The 21,446-nt window shown below is 42.3% G+C and overlaps 1 protein-coding gene across 1 annotated transcript; it reads right to left on the reverse strand.

Moving 5' to 3' along the window:
• Positions 1-5,283: 5,283 nt before the first annotated feature.
• On the reverse strand, positions 5,284-12,334 carry LOC128503459 (tumor necrosis factor ligand superfamily member 10-like). Its single transcript, XM_053473555.1, has 5 exons — positions 11,758-12,334; positions 9,148-9,309; positions 8,081-8,117; positions 7,517-7,621; positions 5,284-6,305 (listed from the first exon to the last, which is right to left on the reverse strand). Exons 1-5 carry the CDS (start codon positions 11,983-11,985, stop codon positions 5,845-5,847), a joined length of 993 nt encoding a protein of 330 aa, XP_053329530.1. The 5' UTR covers positions 11,986-12,334; the 3' UTR covers positions 5,284-5,844.
• Positions 12,335-21,446: the final 9,112 nt, after the last annotated feature.

A 21,446-nucleotide genomic window follows, 5' to 3' on the forward strand; every position in this document is an offset into this window, starting at 1 on the left:
CCCTGAATGGCAGAAATAAAATGTGGTCACCCTACTCAGGAGAGGTATAGAAGGGCCTGAGTGTCCCCTGCTCTGAGCTTTTTAAACACATTTATTTTATTGGTGTTGGGTGTGGTACATCAGCACTGCCTGACCTGATGTGTTGCCTGCTGAAAAATGTAGTTTGATGAGTGAGATAGTGATGTCCGGATCATGAACGAATCGTTCATTCGATCCGATTCTTTTTAGTGATCCGGATGAATCGGTTCAGTAGACTGAACGATTCATTTGTAGCGGTTCAGTCTGTGAATCATGCAACTGTAACCTGATCCTAGAGCTGTGAGCCATCTGCAGAGCACTCAGACAGACTTTGGGGTCAGGTTACAGCTCATTAATTCACAGAGGAACGATGACTCATAGAGTCAGAGAGTCGTTCAAAGATTCGAATGATCCAAAGATTCGAATGATTCAAATGATTCGAATGATTCGAATCTTACAGGGATCCGGATCTTACAAGGATCCGAATCTTACAGATTCGAATCATTCAGAGAATATTACTGATACCATACTTTTATAAATAAATACATTAATAATGTTCACACTGCCCCCAGGATTTAGATTCCCCTGAGTTTGCCCCCCTTTACCTATAACTGCACCTACAGTTAACTTTATTAATTAAATTAACCCTTATACCCCATCAACCATAACTGCCCCTGAAATTAACCGTAAAGATCCCATTAACCATAATGGCCCCTGAAATTAACCCTGAAGACCCCATTAACGATAACTGCCCCTAAATTAACCCTAAATACTCCATTAACCGTAACTGCCCCTAAATTAATTGCATGTACTCCAGATAAATTACCTAATAAATTGGTATGGTTAATGGGGTGTTTAGGGTTAATTTAGGGGCAGTTAGGCTTAATGGCGTGTTTAGGGTTCATTTGGGGGCAGTTATGCTTAACGGGGTGTTTAGGGTTAGTTTAGGGGCAGTTATGCTTAATGGGGTCTTTAGTGTTAATTTAGGGGCAGTTATGCTTAATTAGGTGTTTAGGGTTAATTTGGGGGCAGTTATGCTTAATGGGGTGTTTAGGGTTAATTTGGGGGCAGTTATGCTTAATGGGGTGTTAAGGGTTAATTTTAGGGGCAGTCATGGTTGATGGGGTGTTAAGGGTTAATTTTAGGGGCAGTCATGGTTGATGGGGTGTTTAGGGTTAATTTAATGGTGAGGGTTAATTTAATTAATTTAATAAAGTCAGCTTAAGGTGCAGTTGCAGGTAAAAGGGAATGTAAATCCTGGGGGCAGTGATTATTAATGTATTTATTTATAACAGTATGGTGATATTATCTGACTGATTCGAATCCCAATGAAGGCAGAGAGTCGTTCAAAGATCCGGATCTTACAATTATCCGGCTATTACAGTGATCCGGTTCACTGTAAGATTCGGATCCCTGTAAGATCCGAATCTTTGAACGACTCTCTGCCTTCATTGACATCACTGGAGTAGGCAGGGGGGAGGATTCATTGAGTAATGAACGGGGTGGGGCCAACCGTTCGTGTGCCTGCACGGAGTTACTGGAAAACAGTAACTCCTGTGAGTCACACTGAGTGATCCGAAGATGCGGATCATGAATCGGATCATTTCAGTGAACGAGTCAAAATGATCCGATTCACTTTAATGATCCGAACTTCCCATACCTAGAGTGAGACCTGTAATATTCATGGTCCAAAATACCTTACTTCTACAACCAATCCTTTGACACTGTCACAAGGGTAATATATAAAGGATAGATGTAGCATTTTTTAACATAAAAACTACCTATGTGGGGTTTTACTGTAAGCAGGGAATGTTGCTGCAGGGGGTAAAACAGGTTCACTGGTAGAGAGAAAGTTTGAAAAAGCAACTGTGATTTTTTTTTTATTATTTCTGTGTATTTAACAACCTGGCTTATGTCACTTGTTTTGTTCTTTATTGTTTACCTGACACTGTCTTGCAAGGAGATATGTCTAAATATAAATAGATGCACATCATTACTAGTTCTTTAATTATTTATAAAAAAATCTTACTGATACATTCCAGGCTTGCAACAGCACTGTATGATTTAAAATATGCACCTCTTAGGTATCATAAACGTTACAGCTAACATTTATCTAACATTTGAGCTCTCTGTGTACTCTTGTACCAGGGTTTACCCTTGTGTGCCAATAGATACTTCTGGAATCTGAGACACCCAGTGAAATAATTTACATAAAAATGAAACTGAAAGACAAAGTGCAGATAAAGGTCAAACCTAACACACCCTTAATTGTATTTACAAATCAGAGTGTATGTCAATCTCTGGCTAACCTACAGTACTTACACTAAAGCCTCAAAGCAGATTGTATTTAGATTGATCTAAAATAGTTTTTGATGCCTAACAAAATTGGATTTGCTGCTGCTTACATGGTTCTAAGCTCCCTGAGATTTCCTCAACAGGAAGCTAGAAGTATTTTTTTGACTTCCTCACAATTGTGCTCAATGGAATATTAGCATGTGAGTTTGAAAAACATGTATCCTGTAGTAATACAAGTCTTATTTAGGCAAATGTCAAGTGATTCAACTGATTTCAAACCAAAAGATGATTTAAATTATAGTATACAGCAAAGGTGTTATGCTCAAACAATCCAGCAAAACTTGTTTCTAGGACCTTAAAGAGACATTCCAGCCATCATATGCATATCATAGCTGGGTGGTGCCCTTACATTTTCATGTCGTCCCTTTGTTGGGGATTGTTTGCTCTGCTAGACCACATTTTGTGTTATCACAGATATGTGATGTGTTGTGTAACAGATGTGTCTGTTACCAATCTAGAGGTTTCAGTTTAAAGTTCCACACAGCCTCACCAAAAAAGAATACATATTGAAGTTCTTTGTAGTACTTCAATTATTTAAAACGTAAAAAAAAACTATAGGAAGAACCTGCAATGACTCATTTCTCCTTGCTTGCTGGAGTTGACTGACCATCTGGTGCGCAGCAACAAGCAGAGGAGCTGAGAATTTAAGGTGCATATAGGAGTTGACATTGGGTAAAGAGGTGGGATCACTGCCTTTTACAAGTAACTAAAGATTAGCAACCATGAGTGCAACCAAGCCTTACAGCAAAATGCTTAACTGAGCTACTTTAAGCCTTTGCTGTGTGGGCAATACATTTAACTTATATAATATTTGTTTATAATCAGCTCTGTGGATGAGTCAATAAACCCTGAGGTGTCCCACTTTCTCCATAAAATCTGATACACACTCTTGGCCTGCTTGAACTATAGATGCTCCTCGTCCACCAGGCCCGGACTGGGACAAAAAATAGGCCCGGGCAATTAAGCCTGAGCAGCCCATTTTTATTTATTTATTTATTGTTAAAGCCCACCCTTCATGTACCATCTTTGCATTTACTCACTCATTCACACATTCATTAATGCAGTCTCACAAATCATTCAAGCAATTCATCCACACATGAATTCATTAATTGTCATACGCATTCACACAATTCATCCACACATTTATTCATTCATTCTCATACGCATTCACACTACCCCTTCTCCTCATCTTATCTGCCCCTTCTATGTTCCCCCTTTTCACTATGTACCCCCTTCCCCACTTCTCAATATGTATCCCCTCTCCCCATTTCTCACTATCTAACCCCTCTCTGCCCCTTCTCACTGCACCCCCCTCCCTCACCCTACTTACCTTGTTGCCGGAGCAAGCAGCAACTGCGACCGGGCCCGCGGCAGGGCCGGATTGACTTAGGGGCTGATGGAGCTGCAGCTCTACCTTAAAATGGGCCCAGTCAGGACTTTACGGCCGCATTAACGCAGGGCCCCTTAAGCCCACCGCAACTGCGACCGGGTCCGCCACCCTAAGGGGCCGGGAAGCCCCCACCAGGGCCGGCCTTAGAGGTCTGCGGCCGCACAGAGCTTAAATTAAAACATCAGGTTTTTTTTTTAAAACTTTATTTAACATCCTCCATGTTAAATAAAGTTAACAAAAACTTTATGGATCTCAACTGGTCCAACTCGTTGGACACTCTCATTAGAAGTGTGGTGCATACTCCACACTCAACCAGGGGTCTTTATAGCTTGCTCCATTCCCACAGAGCAAAAGACTTAGATCAAGGGTGTATTTACCTGGACAAACCATATACCTACTTTGGACTACCAGGCAACTGTTGAGGCTGGTTCTAGGCTTTTGTAAAATACATCTGGCAGTCACCCATACTGACATGCATCGGGAAATAATCCATCATGCATATTTATCCATTGCATGGAGCTCCGGGAGGTGGACACGTTCCCTAAGTGCGTGGCTATAGCTGCAGATCTCAACCACAGTTCTTGTACTTGCCCCAAGATTGCTAGGTCCTGGAGAGACATTACAGCATTAGGTCAGCTTGGGTGCCTTACTAGGTGACTCACCCCTGAAATTACCATATTGGGGGTTATAGCACTCCTGTTCAAGGTTACAGCAGATCCTCTTGGCGGCTGCCGTAAGACCATTCTGCACCAGTGGATACACCCTACACCCACCTCAATGACCTTACTTAACACTAAACTGTTCTTTGCATTTAAAATGAACTGTCTGGAAACTACCTTAAATAAAAAGCCTATGACTTAAAAGTTCTTAACAACATGGCTACCTTATATAAATCAATTAGACTCCCACACAAAGTCTTTACTTCTCAAAGATTTTCAGTATATTAGATGGTATAGCAAACTGGTACTTGGTGGCAGATGCCCTATTCGACTATTTATATATGAATTAATATTTACTAATAAAAAACTCTTATATTCAGGTTTTGTCTTTTTTTTTTCTAAATTAACATTCGAATTTGGGGGGGGTCATCTTATAATCAGGCAAAATTTAGTACAGAATCCATGTTTGTGCGCGTACACCTCGGGTCCTGCCATGTCCTGCTCCTCATGGCGAGTGCTCTGGCACCTACCTTGTCAGCAAGTCTCGCACACAATAATGTTCGCAGTCCGGGTGAAACTATGACTGCAATCAAGCCATGTGAGTGCCTGGCAGGGAGTTGTTTTAGCAGTTCAACTACAGCCTCAGTCAATCATAACCTAGGCATTAGCCGGTGAGCCAATCTGCTTGACACTTAATCGTCGTAAAGAAGCCAGGAGTTGGTATACGGGGAGAGAGATCAATTTGTTTCTCTTCTCTGGTCACATTGGCAATAAAATGTATACTTTTCCCCATTGTTTCCTGATTTTTTAAAATCTTTTTGTGATTTTTTGTATTATGGACATAAGAAATTGATACTGTTAAAGGTTTTTTTTTATTAACAATATAACGATTACAGACATCCTTTACAAGAGGAAGCATGTTTTACAAAATTATTTAGTTGTTGCCGGTGCAAAACTCATATGAATTACAAAAACCTTCATTAACCCGTTACAGTGCATTAACATTTTCAATTCTTTTGAAAGGTGCCTTTTTTACTGCTTCAACACAAATACACAAATGGGCTTCACTATACTAGTAGCTAAGCATACATAGTGACATAATTAATATAGCCCCAACAACTTAAGTAAAGGGAGAATTGGCTGGCTAGTTTGCAGTAGGGTTGTAGTGTCAACTCCTTGGCTACACTAGCATGTAATAAACTTGACGTAAAGAAATGGCAAAAACAGCCGATAACATCAATTATCGAATATATGACAATAGTGCATGACACAGTGCTGAGATTCCACTCTCACTGTTTGCTTCCAGTATAACATTGTCTAATTTGAACTATATTGGCCATCAGTATTTTTTCAAGTATACCATTGTGCTTTACAGTGTATGTTTTCAATACACAACATAAAGACCCACTCTTTCAGGAGTTTTCACATATCGAGCATGAAAGCTCCAAAGAAGCTAGATGCACCATCTGCATTGACCATATTTAAAGAAGAGACTGAGACAAATAACTCATCTCCAGATCTCAGCTCAAAAACACCTCCATGGTGAATGGAATGGAGTCCATACTCTGCATCTGGAGACCAGCACTTTGTACCAATGCCTTTAAGAAGCAAAATGGGTTCAACATAGGATGTCTTCTTATTTATGCACTGTACCAGCTGGTGGCCTATAATGGACGAGGTGCTAGATTCCTCATTATGAGGATATCGAAAATAGATTTGGGAATAAATATAGTATTTCCCATCTTGAAGTATATTGAGATGCCCATTCCGATAAATCATGTTCTGCACATGAGACAAGGGACCATTAGAATCCCACTGTTTTACAGGGAAGTGACAGGACTGGTAAGGAATTCTAAATTTTTCATTTTCAAGTGTTTTCTCACCTAAAAGGGAAAAAAGCATAATATCAATTCTGTTCTTTGCAACAATTATCCTCATTCTAAAACTCCAGTGACCACACACTATCGTGTTATAAGATTGTGTTCACATCCCAGAGATTATAGGAATATATGTTCTATTTTCAGTAGAGGAAATATTACTCAACAAGTACAACTAAGGATAAAGATCTTATTTAAGGCATATTATGTTATATATATCATAATTATAAATAGTACATTTTATAAGGCTTTATTGTTAAATTACTACCAGTCTGCCACACTTTTGTGGAAGGTGTTGGTACTGGCAGCTAGGATAAAATCTGTACTCCAAACTGTCTCACAAAGCTGCACTCCTAACAAAATTATTGGAACCCCCAAAGGCAGAGTGGCCCAGGGGGGTTTGTTAGATAACCTGAAAATCTTGCCCAAGCTAGTGATGGAACTGGAAGGAGATGAGTACCTAGTGTCATTTTCAACAAAGCAGGAGCTAAAGACAAGGGAACAGACCAAATGTATAGTGAGCCCTGGAGACAGAAGACACAGAAGAGGCCTGATCAACTCTTGTTGAGGACAATGAGTTTCAAGGGGCCAGTTGAGTGGTTAGAGCTGCCGAGGGATAGTGCCAAGGCTACAGCAAACAAGAACTGGTTGCCTTAAAGTAAATAACAAAAAGCAGAAGAACGTCCCTCTCTCTTGTCCAACTTTTTGTCATGTCTTCATATTCGATAGGTAGGATCTTGCGGTGGGAGTTCCTCAGTGGTAAGATGACAGATTGGTGAATTGTTTACAATGTTCTTTATTGGGTACACCACGGGTGGTTCAAGATAGCTGGACTGCTTGCTAGTGTAAGCTTACAGCTTTTGGGCAATATCGGAAAGCTTTGGTGTAAGTTTTGGAGGTAAACAATAATGACCCTCTATTAGGTTAAATGTTTACCTGCTTACAAAATACTGAATTCGAGGTGGTAAATGGAAGTATGTCCTAAGAATGAAGTTACAGGGTTGTTAACTAAATTAATGATTTAACGATCAAATAATATTTATTGTCACAGTGAGTCTTTCGCTCATTATTTGGGGAGAACAAACATGATCCAACAAATAGCGCACAGTCAAGGGATGCTTTAATGACTCTTCCTACGCATTAAAATTAGAGAAAGTTAATTATACATTACCACTCAGCCATCTTATACATTATGGGTACACACAAATTAAACTCACCTGAATAAGAATTGGTTCTTAGTGTGAGATGAGCTGATGTTTTAATATTAAATCCGCTGTCAGGTAATGTATCTAAGCCATATGTGATATTCTTCATTCTGTTGTCTGGAGACACAGGATGAACATAATAATAATAATAATAATAATAATAGCCATGTGGACATAAAAGTCATTGTAAAGGGCACACTGTAAACATTGTAAAGTTGTGCATTAGTTATCATGTAACAAAACAATAATCGAGCATCTTCATTATAATCAATACTCAGCATTATTTTTTTTGGATGTAATGATCATGTTAGCTTTGTGAGTATATCTAAGAGTCAAAACTGTGGATTATCTTATCCTGATCACTGTCTGATCTCAATGAACACTAGAAAATGTTAATGTAACATTACAGCTTGAACCAATGTACGCTGCCACCTTTTCTAACACCAAAAAAAAAATCACCATTGAATGTTGCATGTAAAAAAAACGCACATGTCATCCAAAAAAAACCCTCACCTTTGTAAAAGAAGTGTTGCGTGCCACCAGCAGTGTATTTCCTTATTCTATCATATAACTTACCTATCATTTTTGTTCTTTGCATTGCACTCTCTGTTACCTGCAGGGCAGAAAATATTTGAATGAACCAGTATTAATAATATCCATAAACTACCTTACTGCCAATATCCTTTTGATTGTAAAGTAGTTTATTTTTCATTATATAAGTTTTCAGTCCAGATCTTTTTATGTGTTAAAAGGTACACTCCAGCGCTCTCTAATGCACATGATGAGACGTCTTCTTCATATGCATGTTCCTTCCACTCCCGCTGCTAACTCCCACCCCTGCTATTTTCCATGCAGGAGATGTGTTTAAAAAACTTTCCACAAGATTTTGGAGTATGTCGATGGGAATTTGTGCCCATTCAGCCAAAAGAGCCTTTGGGCGTTCAGGCACTGATGTTGGATGAGAAACTCTGACTTGCAATTGGCATTCATCTAAAGGTGTTCAATGGTGTTAGGGTCATGGCTCTGTGCAGGCCAATCAAGTTCCTCCACACCAAACGTGTGTGGAGGAACTTGCTGTAGCATTAATCACTGGTACTAAGAGGCATAGCCCACACCCTGAAAAACAGCTTTAGACCATTATCCACTAAACTTTACATTAGGCACTATGCATTCTGGTAGGTAGCATTCTTCTGACATCCACCAAACCCATTTTCACCCATCAGACTTCCAAATAATCAGGTGTGATTCATTATTCCAGAGAACAAGTTTCCACAGCTCCAGAGAAAAGTGGCTGTGTGCTTTACACCCCTCCAGTCGACACTTATTTGCATAATGCATTTGATCCTTTACATTTTACTCTCTCTAATTGTGGCTTATATGTGTCTAGTGATTAATGCAACTCATTTGCAGCAATTTACTCTGACGTGAGAAGATTAGGCAGAATGAATGTACTTTTGACTGGTTGAGGACGCCTTTGTTATCTGACTATTGCTAGCAATGAGGTTAGTAAAAGCCAAAATGTAATTGTTTCTGTGCAACAGGAAAACAGTGACCTGTAAATATGAGAGTGCACCCAAGTGATCATAAAATTTGCTACACCTGCTGTCTTTTGTAAGCTGATGTTTACGTAATGTCAAATTCACCTGAGTTACGTATGACTTGATACTATTGACCAACTTCTGACAGGATTCCTTTAGTGAGAATTCATCTGGGTCAAACTCCACATTATCAGACACTCGGCCCATTGTGTTGATAATTTGAAGACAACGTAGCTCTTCTGACATACCCTGCGTTTCAACTTTTATCTGCATGAGACAAAGAAATTAGAGGCCAAGTATGTTATATGTATTAGTTAGATTGAAAAGACATTACAGAGTCTAACACACACACACACATGCTTACCTTAACATTCACGCAAACTCACAATTACTTATGCTTATTTGGATACTTGCAAGCTGTGCTAGTATTGTGTTACTTATACCTGTACTTGTCTCCTGGCTACAGTAACCTGGATATCTACTCCTGCCATGCTCCATCACCTGCCATATTAACCTTTAATACACTGTGAACATACGTCTACCATACCTGCATAAGGGTCCTCAATGCAGAAATGTGTTTACACACATGTAAGCATTTGGGTTTTCGTGCATGTTATGTGAGGTGTGTGAGATGACTTGGAGGAGGTTTCTCTGATAATTTCATTAAGTGTATTAATTAACCTGGGAATTTGTAGGATACAAACTACCTCAGTGATTCACTATGATTTATAAAGGATGAACCCCTGTGGACTTCTCATGCAAGTAGGCTTCAAATTATTATCACCAAACTGACTATGCGTTATGTAGGGCCAACTCAGATGTTATTATGGGAGAAGCCAAAGTGGGGCTGGCATTTTATAATGCATACTGACGTTAGGGCGTTTTAATTATTTAACTTAACCTGCAAACCCATACAAACTCACAGTTAGTTATGATACACCTTTATTTGCTCTGTCAGTGTCAGAAAAGTCATTAATATGTTTACTTACAGTAGCAAAAACGACTAGAAAAACACAGTAATGAATCCAGATAAAAGTAGCCATTAATCATTATTTGTTGTACATTTAATTTGAAAACCATTGAGGCTCATATTCGGGTGTGTTTTAATAAGGTGCTTCTCACTTGCTTATTTGGGAACACTGTCGGTTTAACTCAGAGTCTCTGGGTGAAGCCCTGATTTCCTGGGTCATTCCCGGGTTTTTACCTCGGCTAGCCCCATTTCTTCAGGAAGCCACTTTCACAATAAAAGCAAAACTTCAGCTAGCTTGAGAAGTTTCCAGGAATGCTCAGCTCCAAGAAGTGCTGAGCTCCAAGAGCCACTCCCTCATCTATACAATAGGGGAATAACTAAACGAAGTATAGAAACCATTAAATTAAAAAAAAAGTATAGTTAAACCATTAATATTTATTCTCTCAAATACAGTTATACGCACTAAATGAAGCATTGATTAATATTATGGTTTGAACCTCAAATCGTAGCCAGAGAAGAGTTTTAGTTAACACAAACACAGACAAATACAAGCAACACCAAATCACATACACCGCAAAAAACATGTATTGATTTTATGAGTTTGAAAGAAGTGTAAAGTTTCATATCAAAGGTCATAATGTTGTTCATTAACGCAGACTTCACAGAGCACCTGACACTACTGTAGAACTACAGAAATAATATGTAAGCCATTGTACACACATATATACACACACATATATATATATATGTATACACACATACCGTATATATTTACACATACATATATATATATATATATATATATATACATAAACATATCTACATGCACACATATATATATGTTTATGTATATATGCACACATATATACATACATATTTACACACATATATATATATATACACCACACATATATATATACAAATACACACATATATATATACCACACATATATATACATACACATATATATACACCACACACAAATATATACATACACATATATATACACCACACACACATATACATACACATATATATACACATATATATACACCACACACACATATATATACACATATATATACACCACACACACACATATATACACATATATACACCACACACACACACATATACACATATATATACACCACACACACACACATATACACATATATATATATACACCACACACACACATATATACACATATATATACACCACACACACACATATATACACATATATATACACCACACACACACACATATACACATATATATATACACCACACACACACATATACACATATATATACACCACACACACACACACACACATATACACATATATATACACCACACACACACACACACATATACACATATATATACACCACACACACACATATACACATATATATACACCACACACACACACATATACACATATATATACACCACACACACATATACACATATATATACACCACACACACATATACACATATATATACACCACACACACACACATATATATATATATATATATATATATACATACACAAGCTTTTTGTATTTTGTAATTTACTCCATCCTGCTTTTACTTTTTAACTTGTGCACATTTATACTTTATTCCAAAAAAGACAACACTTTGATACGATCATTTTGATAAATCTGAAGCCCACAGTTTGAGAATCACTGCTCTTAAATGTTTTCACCCCCCAGCCCAGGCATTTGCTCACCTTAGAGACGGACACTGAGAAGTACACAAACAGCCCAGTGGTACAGGCTATCTGCAAAACCAAAATCAGTCCGATTGCCCCCGGCAGCCAAAAGGGGTTGCACTCTCTTCTCTCACGACCCTTTGTGTCCGTGTCTGTGCCACCCTCCTCCCTACCTGCCCGGAGCATGCTAGCTGCAGAGTCGCTGCTTTCTGTTCGATAATACTGCTGTGTGCCTTTGTTAGACATAGCTGGTTTCTAGATAAAACTGATAGGTCCCTTATATCTATACCAAAATAATCAGTTACTCTACTCCTTGTTCTCCCCCATCCACTTCTCTCTTCTTCCTGTGGATTTCTTCTTCCTTTGGATTCTGCCCCTTACTTTTACCTTTGTAATTCCTTTAATTCTTGCCCACTAATTCTTTAACATATTATTGTGTATTTAGAAATACTCTGCTTCACCTCCCTTGTCTCTTTTTACATTTTCTCTGTGTTCCCTAACTGTTCTTTCCCCTTTTTTTCTCCCTTCCCCACTCAATTGTCTTCTTTATTTTGCCCCTAACCCTGTCTCCTCTTCATTCCAGAAGCAGTCTGTTTATAAACAGATTCTGAAACTTCAGTTGTGGGAGGTGCTTGAAGTCTTTCTCTGTTTCCTGGACATTATCAAACAATACCAGAAAGCAGGTTGGGAGAGGAACCAAAGTTAACATTAAGATTAAAATGTGATATGTGGTATTATTAAGTGATATGAAATTTCAGTGAAATCTGGAGACTTTTCTCAGCATAAAAGGTAGACAGGTAGGTCAGCATAAGCATTGGCTTTTTATGGTTTGTAAGGTGGTTATTTTTCATATATGTTCCAGAACCATATATTTGCCACCTGAGCATCTAATAATCCAGCATTAGCTCTAACAATTGGATACAATTTAAATCAAAAAGGCGGTCATGGTTGTTCTCTGGTAAAAGTTAGTGACTCAGCAATCTGTGGTGAAGGACATCACCAAAATACATCAAGACTAAAACAAACTAATCAATAATACAAATAACAACGTAGCATCCCGTATACCTCTGCTCCTATCATTACTTCTTCCTGCTCGTCTCTAGGACTTCACCTGTGCTGTGTCTGTTCTGTGCAATTCACTACATACATGTTAAGGGCACACTTAAAACCCACCTGTTCAGAGACACATAAAATCTATCCTCTTGGGGGGCAAGATGGATGTGCAGTAACTCTGCTCCTCCACGATGCCCTGATCATAACCGCAAACCTGCAAAAAGGCAAACGGTACCGGCCATTTTTCAGAGAAACGCGCCTAGTTCCAATCTGCCTGCGCTTTCCCTCATGGAGCCCGCAAGCCCTTCTGCTGATGTGAATGTCGTGCCATGCACGAGGCGTGATGTCGAAGAACTAAAGGACCTAGTCCTTTCCATCAAACAAGACCTCATGGACCATATTCACAATGAACTCTGTGAATTGACGGGGGATGTGGACCGATGTCCTTGAACGCACCCAATCCACCATACAGCGTGACCAACGCCAGATGGAATCCGACATGGCCGCTTTGCAACAAGAGGTCCTTACCTTGCAAGACGCGCAGGAGGACCTCAAGAACAGTTCGAGGCGGGCCCACCGAGCACTCCGGCCTAAACCCAAACCGGGTGAGAGACCACGAGACATTATTGTCAAACTCAGAGACTTTAATCACAAGGAGGACCTGATGAAAGCAGTGAGATCTACTACTTAATGGATGGACAACATGGTGATCCAGGTTTACGCGGACATCTCTCCTAGAACCCTGTTGCGACATAAGGCCCTCGAGCCTCTCACAGACCACCTCCGCTCTCACGACATACCTTACGGATGGCGGTTCCCTTTTGCCCTCCAGGTAGTGACGTGATGCACTCGATTAATTCGTTATCGGAAGCTGCGGACTTACTTCAAGACCTGGGTCTACCCGCCCTATCTACTGGCCGCAAGAGAAATAGGGAAGATCCTGGACCTCAACGAGCGGGTGAGTGGTTCGACATCCCCCCGGCCCCGCTTAGAAGAAACATCCAGGCCCCTGAGGAGGCTCAAGCTGCCCGACATCGGGTGCCCGCACTCCCATCCTTCATAGGGATCCAAGTTGCCTTACGGGTTCTGGGCCGCATCCTCCTCCCGGGATACGGCGACGACTTCTCCTCCACGACCGTGTGACTCTTCCCGACGTCCCGTCCACAACGCATTGTTTTGGGTGCAATCTTCATCGATCTCCGCCAGACACAGCCACTCTACTACACGCACACCTCGACGCACCCGTCAACACCAGGATCCCCCAGACGACATTGTACACGAACCCACACACACCGACGGATCGACACATGCCACTACGAGGCGTTGCCCTCCATCGAGATGACCACCTGACGCCTCGATTTCCTGGTCACACTCTGATGTCGTCTACCCGCAGGCCCTGGGACAGCTAAGTTCTCCGTTTTCAGTTTTGCGTTTTTGTTTTTCGGTCTTCCGATGATCTGACACCTGAGATAATGACTCAGACGCCGCGTCAGCATGGTGACTTGCCGGTCAGATTGACATCTTCCTGGCTGCCCCACTGCGGCCTGATCCCGTGCCTTAATGCCTCGAACAGCCTTTATATGAGACAATGTATAAGATGCATTTTTGTGTCCTTCCCTTGTATCCCCCCCTCTCTTCTCTCTCTTCCAAGTGTTCCTGGGCGACCGCTCCATCGTGTCCTCCAATTCAACCTATAGCCTTCTACTTCCACATCTAAATGGCGGGTGACGTCACAATAATCTAACACAACGTCAAGGGCCTGAACTCTCCTCAGAAGAGGCGCCTAGCCATAAACTACTACCAAAGACACTGTGGTGACATTGTTCTACTCCAGGAAACACATCTTCGAGTCTGGTATCTACCGACTTACTGGAGCAAGCACTTTGGCACACACCATCATGCCACCCATCCTACTCAGAAGAAAAACAGGGTCAGTATATTTCTCTGATCCTCCCTGGGTTTCCAGCTCCAATTGGTCAAAGCAGATAAATGGGGCAGATACCTACTGGTGACTGGCCTGCTGCACTCCCATCCGACAGCTATCCTCAACGTATACGCTCCTTCTATGACGCCCGCCTCTTTCTACGCACACCTCTCTGGCATCCTTATGCCATTCCGCCATCATCAACTCATAATCGGGGGTGACTTTAACACTCTGTGGGACTCGATCCTGGACAGGAGAGGCATCCCCCCCTCAACACAAAACACCACTGCACTAGTGGACATCCGGAGACTGTGTTGAGTTATTTTAAAGGGACAGCAAATGTATAGGCTTATACAGGCTGTACACTCACTACTTTTCTTCAGTGTTGTCACGTGAAAAGATATAATAAAATATTTACAAAATCTGAGGGGTGTACTCACTTTTGTGAGATACGGTATCTCATATATATATATATAAAAAATATACACACATAATACACACACACTAACACAACACTGCTAAATTACAGTTAGGGTGAAAGTATGAGGAAGATGTGTTATTCTTAGTAACAAAGCACTTAAACCTGAATGTAACCAAAGTTTCTTAGGAATGAGGAAGGTCATGAAATATTATTCTTAGCCTTTAGAGCATAACACTTTTGCAACATATTTGCAGGGGGGGGCTGGTGTTAAGTGGCCTATTGCGCCACCGAATCAGCCAACCATCCATACCCATTTTTTTACGCATATTGTAATGTGATGGGATTGGGAGTATATCGGTACACTAAAAGAAGTCAAAACACACACAGGTTGAAATAGAGTGAATAACACATTACCTTTACTTTTGTGCTCACTGATTTCTGGGCCTAGAATGTTTTGTCCTCTGAAGTGACTACAAATTCAGGAGGGTGTTTAATCTCTGGATGAGGAAAAATTTAATAGTTCTATTTAGTCCTACAGAAAGTAAAGGGCCAGAAAACAGATAACTAAATACACACCACGACAGACTCTGCCACCCAAACACACACACCAGGACAGGCTCTGCCACCCAGACACACATCAGGATAGGCTCTGCCACACCGACACCCAAACACACACACCAGGACAGGCTCTGCCACCCAGACACACATCAGGATAGGCTCTGCCACACCGACACCCAAACACACACACCAGGACAGGCTCTGCCACACCGACATTTCCTTGGGCCCTGCTCCACGCGCCCTAGCATGCAATTACTCCCTCCGTTACCACACCAAAAAAATAATTGCCACACTGACTGCAGATTAGGGGGAGACTGCGCTCAGCATGAAACGTCGGCACCGCGACGGAATCACGGAGAGTGAGGGGCGCCGAGTGGTTGCTGAAAACTTCACGAGCGACCACTCGGCGCCCCTGCCCGAGACATAAATTAAAACATTGGGGTTTTTTTTTAACTTTATTTAACATTGAGGATGTTAAATAAAGTTTAAAAAAAAAAACCCCAATGTTGTAATTTAAGTCCCTGGCTGCTGTGGGGTCCTGTGCGGCCGCACACCCGTAAGGCCGGCCCTGGTGGGGGCTGCCCGGGCTCCCCAAAGTAGCGGGCCTGGACACAGTTGCTGCGGGCTTAAGGGGCAGGTGCCCCTTTTGCCCTGGGTTAGGGACAGTCGTAGAGGCTGCATAGGCCCAGTCAGTCCGATCCTGACTGGGCCTATTTTAAGGTAGGGGCCTGGAGCTGCAGCTCCATCAGCCCCTACGTCGATCCGGCCCTGGGCCGCCCGGCCCACTGGGCAAATGCCTGTTGTGTCTGATGGCCAGTCCGGGCCTACCATCAACCATAACTGCCCCTAAATTAACCGTAATGACCCCATTAACCGTAACTGCCTTTAAATTTACCCTAAACACCCCATCAATCATAACTGCCCCTAAATTAACCCTAAACACCCCATTTACAATAACTGCCCCTAAATTAACCCCCACCTCCCCTAACCTTCAGCAGCCCAAATATTAATTTTATTCTTACAGTTTTTTCTGTCCAATTTTGGTGTGTTACTGACTTTTAATAAAAGTGTGTTTAACACACCAAAACTGGACAAAAAAAATCAACAACAATAATATATATATATATATATATATATATATAGAGAGAGAGAGAGAGAGAGACCGATAACAGCTTGGGGTATACACTGTATATAAAGAAAACTGGGGGCGGGGCCAGCGCTTGACCAAGATGGCTGCTTGAAATCGCAGCTCTGCACACCGTGCCGGAACGATTTACGCTGCTAACAGATACCTTACAATATGGGGAAATCTAATCGTTCGGGAGGGACCCCGAAACCTTCCACCTCACAGGAAAAGCTTCAGACCCCCTCGATGAGGCATTTTTTCCGAGGTTCTCGAGATGTTGATGCGCGGGAAACTGGATCTAAGATGGCGCCCTCTCCCTCTAGCAGGGTGAGTGAATGTTCAGACGACGCTTCTTTGGATCACGATCTTACCCTTCCAGACGCACAACCCACGAGTCGCTCTTGGCAGGAGGCACTTCAACGCTTGCCGACAAAGGCTGATTTGATTTCTGTTATAGACAAGGCCCTGGATCAGGCCTTGCACGACGTGCGTGCCGACCTCGGCTCTATTAAACAGGACATCAAGCATATCGGGGATCGGGTGTCTGCGCTTGAAGACGACCAAGCTAAAACCAATGATGCCGTGGATACCCTGTCCACGATGCTGCAAGACCACTCGGAATCCTTCAAAGCCTTGCACCGACAGATGGAAGACAATCGCGGGAGGAGAAATAATCTACGGGTTCGGGGAATCCCCGAATCAGTGGCCGCTGGTGATATCCGCACTACACTTCAATTGATATTTAATAGGCTCTTGAAACAACCACCCGATACGTCTATACAGTTCGATAGAGCTCATCGTGCATTACGCCCGAAAGGACCTTCCTCAGCCCCACCGCGTGATGTGATATGCTGCCTCCACGAGTACTCGGTTAAAGAGGCTATCCTGAGAGCCTGTCGTATGTCTGGAGATATGGAGCACGACGGTGAGAAAATAAGCGTTTTTCAGGACATTTCCCCAGTCACGCTACAAAAACGGAGAGCTCTTAAACCTGTCACTGCCCTACTACGAGCGGCTCATATCCCTTATCAGTGGGGGTTTCCATTTGTGCTAATCGCTCGAAAGGATAAAGAAGTCTTCACTCTCCGCCAACATAGCGAGCTGGACTCCTTCTTGACGCAACTGAACTTACCGGAGACCTCAGTGCAAGACTGGGAGCCATCGCTGCCTCCTCAGCGGCCTCTGACTGACCCGGCGAGGTCCTGGGCGCTACCGAAGACCCGGAGGAAGAGAAACAGCCGTGCGGTGATATCAGCTGAAGACGAGGGTTAATTTCGCCGGACATTTCTCCATTTCCCACCGCATCACCTCTGCGGCTTCCTGGACTCTCAACGCTCGCTTTTACACGGTTATTTTTTCCTTTTTATATCTTTCTATTTTCTTATGGTTATTGTTTTAATGCTATTTTCTTGAATGTATGATACGGTGCTTATACACGGTTCAGTCTATCAACGGTTCTTATTATACACTGCTAAGACTACACGGCTCAAATTCGGCTGTGCCCCTACATATGTTTAGCCCTGATTTCTCATCCCCGTGTTATTGGGCTCCTACACTCCTTGACGGTCAGGCCTATGTCCCTGCCCGATCTGGAAAATGCACATTCACTTCACACACTCGCCATACACGCTCTCCCACATGCATAGTTCTATCTACTACGCGGGTTTCTTTTTGGTGTTTCTGTTTTTTCGCTTTAAACATTCTGTTGACCATTTTTATGTTCTGCCCACGGTGTAGCACCACACTGTCCCTCTCGTATTGCCTGGCCTTCTGGGCCCCACATATGCTCTGTCACCCCCCCCTCAGAGCTTTCCTGTCCATTTTAGGACAGTGGTTATGGGCCTGCTTGCAGTCCCACTGCTCAACCTGCTACGTGATGCTTTGTCATCCATTTCTAGGGGCGTTGCTCCCCTTCACATATCACACTACATCACAATACATCACTGCTACTTGTTATTTTTCTTGTTTCAGATTGGTTTTTTTTGAGGTTATCTTTTTATTTTATGATCAATGGTCCAGTGGTACTGAATTTCACTCTGTCCTCCCCTTGTGTGATGCCAAATGTCTGGTGACCTCTTGAACGTGGTTTCTCTAAACATTAGGGGCCTTAATAAACCCCAACAGCGTACTAAATTGATGGCCTTTTTACGTTCTTCCAAATCCCATATTGCGTTTATTCAGGAGACCCACTTCAGAGCGAATCGAGAATTTAAACTGTTAAATCAGAATTATACGCTTTCATACTTGTCCAGCTCTCCCTCCTCTAAAACCAAGGGGGTGGCTATCATACTACATAAATCCTTGCGTTTCCGTCCTGTGGAGGAATGGAGAGATGATGGAGGTCGCGCGGTTATGCTTAAAGGTTTCATAGGTAGCCAGATGTTTACCCTGGCAAATATTTATGCTCCAAACAAAGACCATGCCCGTTTTTTTGCCTTAATTTTAAATAAACTGGCCGACTTTCAGGAAGGTCTCACCATACTTGGTGGCGATTTTAATATGGTGTTTGATCCCACGGTCGACACCTCCTCAGGGAGGTCGTGTCTCCCATTCTCTATGACTCGTAAAGTGCTTAAACAACTCAAATTAAACCAGCTCATAGATGCGTGGAGGACTCTACACCCAGAGGTGAGAGACTACACCTTTTTCTCCCCCTGCCATAATAGCTATTCACGTATAGACACTTTTTTCGTTTCTCACTTCCACCTTCCCTCCCTGCATTCGGCTAGGATCGGTGCGTCTACCATCAGCGATCATGCCCCGGTCTTTATGACACTTAAGTCCGTTAACATACCTAAAACCATGTGGCATTGGAGGCTCAATGAAAGCCTGTTAAGTCACCCTCACCACCTCTCTGAGCTATCTTCCCATCTTGGGAACTACTTCGCGGAAAATAATGCACCTGAGGTGTCTGCCCCGATTGTTTTGGAGGCACACAAGGCGGTGATTCGCGGGCATCTCATTAAATTGGGGGCCACGATGAAGAAACTTAATCTAGCTAATATTCTGTCACTCACGCAACAAATAGCGCGGCTAGAGACTCGTCATAAACTGACCCTCCTCCCATCCCTTCAACTGGAACTTTCCGTCCTTCGGTCCCGGTTGGCATCCCTTCTCGACACTAAAATTAAGCGTAATTATCTTTTGACTAAACGTCAATTTTTCGAGTTTGGCTACAAGCCGGGCAGACTCCTCGCGAGAGCCTTGAGAGCCAAGAGAGCCCAGAGCTACATCTCGCGTATTAGGGATAATACCAAATCGGCTACACTTTCAATCTGATCGGATTGCTGCGTGTTTCCGTCAGTATTACTCGTCCTTGTACAACTTGTCTGGCCCCGGGGAGCCCCACTCTGGTCTGAACTCGGCCATAGACGGCTACCTTTCCAAATTTCTCAGATGTACTCTCAATGGTGACGATCGGTCCATGCTAGATGAGCCCATATCTCTGGCCGAAGTTGAATTAGCTATTAAAAACTCCCCAGCTGGTAAAAGCCCAGGCCCCGACGGACTTACTATTCTATACTATAAAAAATTCTCCTCAATTTTAGGCCCTCAATTGGTTACCTTTTTTAATGCCATTGCGGGGGGTCTCCCTTTTGATCCTCACTCGTTAGCGGCACATATAGTGGTTATTCCCAAGCCTGACCGGAATTTGGATCTTTGCAGTAGTTATAGGCCCATTTCCCTAATAAATGTTGATCTCAAATTATTCTCCAAAATCCTAGCTAACCGTCTTCAGCCCTTTCTGCCCTCTTTGATACATTCTGACCAGGTGGGGTTCGTACCGGGCCGTGAGGCCCGGGACAATACTATTAAGGTTGTTAATATAATTTCTTACGCAAAACTTCATAAGCTCCCGATGGTCATCGCCTCTATGGACGCCGAGAAGGTGTTCGACCGTGTGTCGTGGCTCTTTCTCTTTAAGGTCTTGGAGAGAATCGGTCTTGGCCCTAATTTTCTGGCTTGTATTAGAGCTCTCTATTCCTCACCGTGTGCTCAGATAGCTGTCAACGGGATCCTGTCCGATAGGTTTTCTCTCACCAATGGTACCAGACAGGGATGTCCACTTTCCCCCCTTCTGTTCCTATTGATCCTTGAACCTTTTTGTAATGCTATTAGAGCTCACCCAGATATTTCGGGAGTACGAATGGGTACAAACACGTAAACACTGTCTGTGTTCGCTGATGATATCCTTTTGACCCTTACCGACCCGGTCCGATCTTTGTCTGCGGTTTTATCGGAATTGAATCTTTTCCATGACTTATCAAATTATAAAATTAATTTATCGAAATCGGAGATTATGGGTTTCCACCTGTCTCCGCATGCGACCCACCGGATTTGTTCTACGTTCCCCATTAAATGGAAGGTTGACTTTATCAAATATTTAGGGCTTTTGATTCCACATGACCTCTCCAATTTGCAAAGCTTAAACTTTGACCCCCTCCTCAGCACTCTACAGTCGGACCTGAGACGTTGGGCCTTTCCCCATGTTTCGTGGTTCGGAAGACTGAGTGTGATAAAAATGAACATTTTGCCCCGTTTTTTATACCTCTTCCAGACCCTTCCTATTGCACTTCCTAGATCTTTTTTCCGAAGTTGTCATAGGGCTTTTTTGATCTACATTT

The sequence above is a fragment of the Spea bombifrons genome, chromosome 8, assembly GCF_027358695.1.
Source record: "Spea bombifrons isolate aSpeBom1 chromosome 8, aSpeBom1.2.pri, whole genome shotgun sequence".
NCBI classification, from domain to species: Eukaryota; Metazoa; Chordata; class Amphibia; order Anura; family Pelobatidae; genus Spea; species Spea bombifrons.

Excerpts from the sequence above, each read along its gene's own strand:
- LOC128503459 (XM_053473555.1), bottom strand. The coding sequence starts at position 11,985 with ATGTCTAACAAAGGCACACAGCAGTATTATCGAACAGAAAGCAGCGAC. Across the intron at positions 8,118-9,147 it reads TCAAGTCATACGTAACTCAG|GTAACAGAGAGTGCAATGCA; the intron begins GTGAATTTGACA and ends TCTGCCCTGCAG. Across the intron at positions 7,622-8,080 it reads GCAAAGAACAAAAATGATAG|ACAACAGAATGAAGAATATC; the intron begins GTAAGTTATATG and ends CTGTGTCTCCAG.